The sequence below is a fragment of the Andrographis paniculata genome, unplaced genomic scaffold (assembly GCF_009805555.1).
Source record: "Andrographis paniculata isolate CXL003 unplaced genomic scaffold, ASM980555v1 Contig54END, whole genome shotgun sequence".
Lineage (NCBI taxonomy): Eukaryota > Viridiplantae > Streptophyta > Magnoliopsida > Lamiales > Acanthaceae > Andrographis > Andrographis paniculata.
The window spans coordinates 420,903-430,281 of NW_026137589.1; the positions used below are offsets into that span (position 1 = coordinate 420,903).

Below are 9,379 nucleotides of genomic sequence, written 5' to 3' on the forward strand. Positions count from 1 at the left end.
AGCCTAAATCATCGCAGACAACCAAATAACACCACGAACAGTACATTAAGGCAAAATCAAAAAATCAAACCGAAGAACAGCCTTAGAACAGGCTGAATCACAACCACGGGGGACGAATCTCAAGCTTCGATGGCCAATCTCGCCGGAAAGACCAAGCACAGATTGATCGCGATGCGTCGGGGAGGTTAGGGCTTCAGAGAGTATCGCGAGGTGAAGGAATGAAAGAATGAATCACGCTGTCAACCGAACCGGGGAAACACTCATTTATATGAAGACTCCAAACCGGTTCGGGGCGGTCCATTACGGGTCGAATCGCGGGTACAGATTCCAGGTTTCGAAGAGTTGGGTCGGGTTGAAATGTATTATGCACAAAACATCACAAATCTCCACTTTTTTGGGCATTGAAGAAAGTGCTTAAAAGGGTGTCATCCCTGTCCGAGCTCCAACGATTTCAGTCTTTTAACCTGCGGACTTATTATTACAGTTAATGTTCTCAAGTTTTAACAAAACAACCATAAAAAACAAATCAACTGCAAAACTAAACAAAAACAGCCACACAAACAACTACATGATTAAATATATCATGCTGAAAACAGAATGTTAAAACTCAAAAGATACAAGCCTTCAAGTTTCAAGTTTCAAAGATTCTCCTAATCAAAACTATCTATATACACTGTTTTCTTACACAAATTGAATTTTGTTATTGATAAAACTTTAGTTCCCGTGTCCACAGGATTATATTCAGAAGGTATTTTTTCTAGTTTTAAAAAACCCTTAGACACTATATCACGAATGAAACGAAACCTAACATCTATATGTTTGGTTCGATTATGAAAGACTGGGTTTTTACAAAGCTGGATTCCGGATTGACTATCTGAAAAAACTGTTACTTCATTTTTCAAGTAGCCTACTTCATTTAATAAACCTTTTAACCACATACCTTCCTTTAGTGCTTCAGTTATGGCCACATATTCAGATTCTGTCGTAGAAAGACTGGGTTTATTTTTTGTAATTGTACTATGTATCTGACATTACAAATATCCTTCCAATTTACAATATATTACACAAATGTCATTACATTTATATCATACAATACCAATAAGGTTAGTTTAGTCTCTTTACTTTTATTTCTACTACATCTCAATATAATACTAATATGTTTAAAACTTCGTGCAAAAAAATTGATAGATAGATATGAGACCGAGGGAATATATCACAATAATAGCTCTACGTCATCCTGTAAAAGATGACCTGGTGGTGTGGGGAGTGACTTCTGACCGTGAGGTCATAGGTTCAAACCTTGACGCTTCAAGGTCCACCTGCCACACATGGATAACGACTGCGAATTTAAAAATGAATCTGAGTTGATACGATAGTTTGAATATAAATTAATTTTTAATATAATAAAAGATAAATATTTAATTTGGTATATTTTTAAAAAATAATAATTAAATAGTAAAATATTTTGAAAAAAAAAAACGCACAAAAGAGAGCATAGTGGTAGTATAGTTTTGGAATATGATGTATTATAGTACATTTAAATCAAATAAATTGATGCAGGTTGTGTTTGTTTCGCAGATTTCATAAGAATTCTATTGTACACCACTGTTTTACTAAATTAATTGAAAATCCCTACCCTATAACCTATATCCTATAGTCCTGCTCCTCTCGTCAGAAGTTGTCGACGCATTCACGTGTTTCAATTAGGTGGACGAACGTATGGCCAAGGCCATTAAAATCCCTCGTAAGCATTTTCCCCCTTAGGAGTTCGTAATCGGTGAGTTTCATTGGATGGAGGGGTTAAAGAATTCCACGGCGAACATCTGTCAAAGATTTGTTCCATCGGCGTTCTTCCTCTTTCAATTATGTGCCAAAATTTACGGATGGAAATCGGACCTCCTACCTCTTCCGGCAACGAGACTCCTCAGCCATGTCTCGGAGACCGGAATACTTGTGTGGTAGCACTAACCGGGAGGAGATGCGACGGTGCTGAACGGATTTTGATCCGAAGGCAGCAATAGAAAACTCGCGGAGAAATAAATTTAAAAACAGAAATGAAAAGGAGGAGTAAGGGGAGATGAAGAAAAACAAGAAGGAAAGATAAAAGAGAAAGGGAAAATGAAAAGGAGAACCAACAGCAATAAATGTGATTTTTCTTTTTTCTCTTTTTTTTTATTTTAAAATTTTGGTAAGATAATTGTAATAAAGATATTATTAATTGAAAAAATTATTTTTATATATTTATATTTAATATTATATAACATAAAATATCGATAATTCAAAAAATTACAGGTAAATTTTTTATTAAAATAATATTTTAATTAAATATCTTTTAAAAAAACTAATTTTCTTTTTTGGAACATCGAATTATAATATTAAAACTTGTATAGAAATTTAGAAAGGAATCGATAGTTTTTGTAAGTTTCAAAATTTTAATTATTAAATAAATAAATTTGAATTAAATTTTTTTATTAATACAAAATATTTATTATTCAAACATCATATCAAACTTTCAACTCAATTAATTTAAAAATAATATTTTCCAACATAATCATTACAAAATTCAAACCTTCAAACAAACACAATTTAAAAATTCTTATTTCAAAATCTTAAAAAATTCAAACTCAAAATCCAAACCCCTAAACAAAGACACCCGTAGTAAATTGTTTTTAAAACTACATGCTAGTAAAAATATATAATATGTATGTTATTTTATATAAAATAAAATTTTATATAATTGTTATAAAAATATATGAAAGGATCTAAACTTTTATTAACGAAATCGAGTAAAACAAACAAAAATTTTGAACTAGTTTTGATTTTAAAACGCTCAGCCCCAAACCAACCCGGAAACACTAAATCTACACAAAATACAACCAAACTCGCAACGAACACACAAAAAACCAGCCCTAAACCACGACACAAGCCAACTATCCCCCCCACAAGAAAAACAAGGCACAAATAGAACAAAGAAGTGCCTTCAACATTGTAAAGAGCCCTTTGCAGCTCTGAAAAACCATACAGGGGATGAAAAACGTGCTAAGGAACTCTACAGAGGGGAGGAAAGCACCGCCGAGGACCGCCGGAGGAGTAATCGTCGGAGCAGTAGGTTAGAGAGGGAGAGGAGAGGCAGGTTAGAGAGGAAAAACGTTGTATATATAGAGAGAGATTATGATATTATGTCTCGCTTTCTCTCTCTACACAAATATATATATAGGTCAAATATGGATGAACGGCTCAGATCATAACCTTTGATCGGACGGCTAGAGCTCATTCTCAAAATAGACGCGGATCCAAAACAGGTGGGTCGGGTTGAAGGTTCGCGGGCACGTATCAGGGCCGTGGGTCAAGGGCTGGTGTGGATATGCCGTTCTTGGGTGGGGAATTGGGGCCCGACCTTGTGGCAATGGAAGACACAGAGGCGGGCAATATGGCACACTTGGATGGGATAACATCAGATGGCGGTTTGGAAATCATTATTGACAGTTTATATCTTGCATTAACTAAAGACGAAAGTGCTACACACGCTTCTTATAATAACATGTAATATCTTTTTTGTATTAGTTGGATCCTCGAAGAAGAAATAGGGAAGGGGGGCAGCGAGAATGCCACATGGATGGGAAAAAGATCACAAGATGCTTGTATTTACATCGTCGGATGGAAAAAGCATTGTTGGACCTGACGTAAACGAGTACAAGACCGCTATTGGGGTGATTGCGCGCAATCGAGCTCGACTTCCTCTGCATTACCCGATGTTTTCTGAAATACCGGAGACAAAGAGACAGGGTGCATGGATGAGGTTCAGGTGATGTAACCTTCGTTAATTATAAATTCCTTCGATTTATTTAGAGTTCTATTTACTCTCATACTATCTTGTCTGGATGGGGTGATAACCGCCCCACATGTCCTACCAGAGCAACAACGGATTACCAAACTCAGCAGAGAAAGTGGTCTTGGCTGACTTACGGGAGGTTTGGAGGCATTGGAAATACAGCATCAAATCAACTTACTTCAACCCAATCCAGGATGACAACGAAGCATTGAAGAAGGTTCCTTCAAGCCAGATTGTGGCCGATCAATGGACGAAGTTGGTCGAGTTCCGGCAGGACGAAAAGGTTAAGGTATGGAATAGAGACGAACAATAATTTCAATATTATATTGACAGAGTCCTATTTGAGATCTATATAATTTGTATATATGTAGCTGCAATCCAAGAAAAATGCATCTAACGTACAGAAAAGAAGCTTCCCGCATCGTACTGGGCGGAAGTCCTTTACGACTTTCGCTGAGGAGGTACCTTTTATTACAATTAAGAAATCAATCCAAATTTCTTTGTTTCTATGTTATGCTCTATCCGTACGTTTTCCTTTTGTATAGTTGATGGATTTTTCAATGACGCAATGCCTTGTGTTGATGCAGATCAAGGCGAAGGGGAAGGACCCCGACAGTTTAGAGATATGGATATCCAATCGGACACAAGGCAAGGGAACAAACAATCAACAAACCGAAGAGATATTGGTATAATAAATTCATTCCCTACGTTAATACAATTTAGACATTAACTACCTCTATAACTATACGTGCAAGGTCGGCTTCCCTTGATTCTTTTCTTGTAGACATATTTGCAGAATAAGCTAAACAAGATTCCACCCGAAGGGCGGACTCCGGCTGTTCGGGAGACTCTTTACCAACGGGCTCTTGGGGGAAAGACCAAAAAACGCTCAAAGGTTTACAGTGCCGCCAGTTCAGCTCATCCCCGCAGTGAGGCAACTGGTTTAACAGATACTGTAGCATTCTAGCAAGGGTGGGAAGAAATGCAGAGCGGACTTGCAGAGTTGAAGGAAATGATGGCTGAGTTCAAAACCATCAAGGTTGATGTGTATGCATTCATGCAAAGAAACTCCGGAGCAGTTAGTGGCCCATCTGTAAGTATTCTTAATATTCATACTTTCTTTAATTGCATCCCACGAGCTTTGAATGGCTAAAAAATTCACTACAATCCGTTTACTCTTCATAGGCCACAACTCGAATTGATACGGTCTATGTGCTTCTTAGGCCCGTCTCTGAATCACCTATGACGGTATAATTTTGTGAAACCCTAAAGTTAACTAAGTGTCAACTTTAGGCTAACCTTCATTTCCAACCTGTATGCTTCCAACTCTTCTGGAATCTCTATTGTAGGTTGGCACCCGTGTGCTTATATTATCTTGTACCGCAGAGAAGAAAGTTGTTGTTGAGGGACTTCTGCTCAGGTGCCTTTTCTATTCTTTTGAATCCTTCAATATGATGTTCATACTGCATTGTTGATGTTGTGACCGTATAGGTCTCATAGTGCAGTTGATTATGGTTTTATTAAGTATGGACATCTTTAATTTGACATATGTGGCAGTTAAAGTATTGTGTATATATAGGCTGTTATTGTAGGGACAGTGGCCATGTTGGTGTAATGCTGATTCTGTGCTGATCTTATATTTTTGATCGCTGACATGACATTGTTTATGGCTATGCTGTTATTATACTATTTAGGCATACACTATAGTCCCAACACCGATGAATGAATGTTTTATTATTAAGTATTTGTGTAGTCCCGACCTACACACAATAGGTTTTTATGTGATGAAGATCACTAACATATATTTTGATTTATCAGTGGTCGTTACTCTGAACTTGAACTCATCTGCGGGGGTCTGCTTATATTTAGCGCATAAATGATAATTAATCTCCAATGGCATGATACTACAACACATACATGGAGCAGCCCGGGTTTGGGGGTAACCGTAAGGAATTATTAATTATTGAAATTATTATTTTAATATTGTACATGATCAACTGCGTTACGTAGGTTTTATTTGTGGATGGCTGGTTTATAGTTCAAGTTGCAAATGAATTGAAAATTAGAAAGTAGTGTAGTTTGTTGCCTAATTAATGGGTCAAATATCATGTATCGTAGTACATGTCCGAATGTACATACTCGTGGTATATAAGTTGGGAAATATACACTTCAAATAATTTATGACATCCTCCACTACAGTTTAATGTGTTGATATATACGGTGAACTACATACTTTTAAATTGCTCTTGTGAATGTTGTAGGTGACACACTTTCCCTGGTCAAGGTTTTCGTTACATCCGCCGTAGTCCCGGACACACCCCTTATTTTGCCAACAATTGCTGGCGCAACTACCTTTCGCGAGGTGGTCGGTTAAGATCTTATTGAGTGGAACTATAAGGATGTATGGACCGACTTTCACAACTTTCACATATGGCTTCCAAAATTAAAATAATTATTACTTAAACTAAACCTTATTTTGTTTGTAATTGCAGCTCATGCGCCACCCCTGAAGCATATCGACCGGTTCCTTTATGTTTTGTCTCTATTTGCATTATCAATTGCATGTCGTGGATGTGCTTGGATGGTAGGTTCTTATGACTATATGAAATACCTATGGAATAGATGCATAGACATTTGGATGTATCTTTTGTGTGGTAAGAATTGTTGCTATGGATTGATGGATCTCACCACTTGCTTATTACTAGGTTGGATGTTTGAAATGCTTGTGTTTGACGGAACATAATGTCGAAGTGGAGATGTTGCTAGCCTTGTTCGATTGGTTAATTTACTTTGTTGTTTGCTGGAGGACATCGACTAGTAAATATTGTTATGTTAATATCCTATGTTGGGATTTCCTTATAGTGTTTATTGTTTGCAATTATGGCCGATCGTAATATTTATAGCATGGTTGTATAAGAAAGATCATAGCAGGTTTATTTGTTACGCACAAATTCAACTGTTCCACAACAACTTGTTTTTATGAGACGCTATTTTTTCATAACAAAAATGAGAAATGACGTAACAAAATGTTTGTTTTGGTGTTTGTTGTTACAACCGGTTCTGTGACCATAAGAATGGATATTTTTGTTAAGGGTTCAATGACGTAATAAAAAAATGAAATGTTGTAACAAAATGTTGTTCTTTGACGTAACAAATATGAAGGGATATTTTTGTTACGTCCGGTTTCGTCACCATAGGAGAATATATTGTTTATTACGGCTTCAATAACGTAACAAAAAATCGTAACAAAAAGCGTACTCTGACAAGGGATTAGGGTAAAATGTTTTGGTAACGCGAGGCATTGTTGTAACAAATATCGTGACTAAAAGACCTGGCACACGCGTGGGAAGCTCGACTTTTTATTACGAGGAAAAATTTGTAACTAATATTGTAACAAAAAGCTTGCCATAAGAATCGTTGACCAAGAGTAGTAGTTACGAAAATGTGCGTGGCAAAAAACATTCATTTCGCGAGTACACATTACGGATAAAAGTCATCACTAATGCGTAGCAAATACGCAAATTGCACAAAAATTGGCTTTTTGTTACGAATTTCCGGCTGTAGCAGAAAACTGTTTTTTTGGTAGTGTGATGTGTGGGCTGCTAGTTTGGATGTATAGTGTCAAATGGGGTGGACTTAATTTGGATAAAAAAATCCAACAAATCCTCCACTTGATTTTTCGTCCGAGTGGTTGGGGTACATCATCGCCCATATATTACCTGCATAAAAGAAAAGGCATAATGTTAGTCAAAAATATTAACTTAGCCTATCTACTACTCTAAGTAGTACAAGACTAATCAAAAGTATCACAATGTACGTATTTCATACAAAATACAAACTTGTTTGCAGGCAAAACTTTAGTACCCATATCAGATGGATTATACTCAGAAGGAATCTTTTCTAATTTTAAAATTCCTTTAGGTACAATATCACGTATGAAATGAAAACACACGTCAATATGTTTGGTTCTATCATGAAATACAGGGTTTTTACATAATTAGATTCCTAACTGACTATTCGAAAAAAACAGTAAAAACATGTTGTAAATAACCTAATTCACTGATTAATCCTTTTAACCACAATGCTTCTTTTAAAGCTTCAGTTATTGCCACATATTCAGATTTTGTAGTGGATAGTGCTACAATGTGTTGCAATTGAGATTTTCAACTTATACAAGTTCTACACAAAATAAAAACATAGGAAGTAGTACTTTTCCTACCATCTCTATCATTTGCATAATTTTAATCCAAACACAAGACCAAACACAAGACCAACATTTATTATACCAAGTATCTAAAAACTCATTTCAATGCATGTCAATGTTCTGAACCAGGGTTCGACATATACCTACTTAAACAACTAATAGCATAAGCTAAATCTGGCCTAGTGCTAACCGTTAAGTACATTGTAGAACCTATTGCATTAGAATATGGTACATGTTTCATATATTCAAAATCAAATTCCGACTTGGGACATTGATCCCTACTTAACACAAAATTAGAAGCTATAGGAACAGAAACAGATTTAGCATCACTTATAGAAAACTTCTTAAGAATTTTCGAAATATAAGTAGATTGATTCAAAAATAGTCTCAAATGCTTTTTATCCCTAGTGATACACATGCCTAAAATCACTTTGGCATCACCCAACAGTTTCATGTCAAAATTATCACATAAACACTTAGGCACGTGATCAATAAGCTTTAAACATGGACTAATAATAAACATATCATGAACATAAATGAGAAGAAAAACATGTTGGTTTTTAGCAGTCTTAAAATACAAACAATAATCAAATTTGCTTTTAATAAAGTCAATATTTTTCATACAATTATCAAATTTGATATTCCATTGTCTAGGTGATTGTTTTAAACCATACAAAGATTTATTTAACAAACAAACATGATTCATTTTGTTTTTATCAACAAAACCTTTATGTTGTTTCATATAAATCTTCTCATTTAATTCATCATGCAAAAAAGTTGTTTTAACATCAAATTGTTTTAGCTCCCAATCATAAAATGAAACTAGAGCTAACATGACTTTAACAGTGGTAAATTTGACAATAGGGGCAAAAATTTCATTATAATCTATTCCTTCATTTTGGGTAAAACCCTTAGCTACTAATCTAGCCTTAAACCTAATTCCATTATCTTCTTGTTTAACTTTATAAATCCATTACAATCAACAAGGAACAATTAGGAGGTTTAGGAACTAAACACCAAGTTTTATTATCATATAATAAATCCATTTATTCTTTCATTGTTTTTAGCCACTGATTTTTATTTTCAGAATTTATGGCCTCCCTAAATGTCTTAGGTTCATTACCATCTAAATTTCCAAATACACTAAAAGCCAAAGAAGACAAATCAAAATCACCAAGCCTAGTAGGCAACCTAGGGATTCTTCTAACCCTATATCTAATCAATTGGTAATTTTATAACTTATTTTTATTACTATTATCAAAATCAGATTCATTTTTATTTTCAGAAATGCTATTATCATTTTCAATAACAGTTTCATCTCGCACAACAGATTCTACATGAAT

At 35.2% G+C, this 9,379-nt stretch overlaps 1 protein-coding gene across 1 annotated transcript; it reads left to right on the top strand.

The window, feature by feature from the left end:
- The first annotated feature begins 3,786 nt into the window (after positions 1-3,786).
- Positions 3,787-6,465, top strand: LOC127255816 (uncharacterized). Its single transcript, XM_051281559.1, has 9 exons — positions 3,787-3,805; positions 3,915-4,121; positions 4,204-4,293; positions 4,420-4,518; positions 4,617-4,925; positions 5,018-5,080; positions 5,182-5,252; positions 6,094-6,233; positions 6,325-6,465. The coding sequence occupies exons 1-5, from the start codon at positions 3,791-3,793 to the stop codon at positions 4,797-4,799; spliced, it is 594 nt and encodes a 197-aa protein (XP_051137516.1). The 5' UTR covers positions 3,787-3,790; the 3' UTR covers positions 4,800-4,925; positions 5,018-5,080; positions 5,182-5,252; positions 6,094-6,233; positions 6,325-6,465.
- The last annotated feature ends 2,914 nt before the right edge of the window (positions 6,466-9,379 follow it).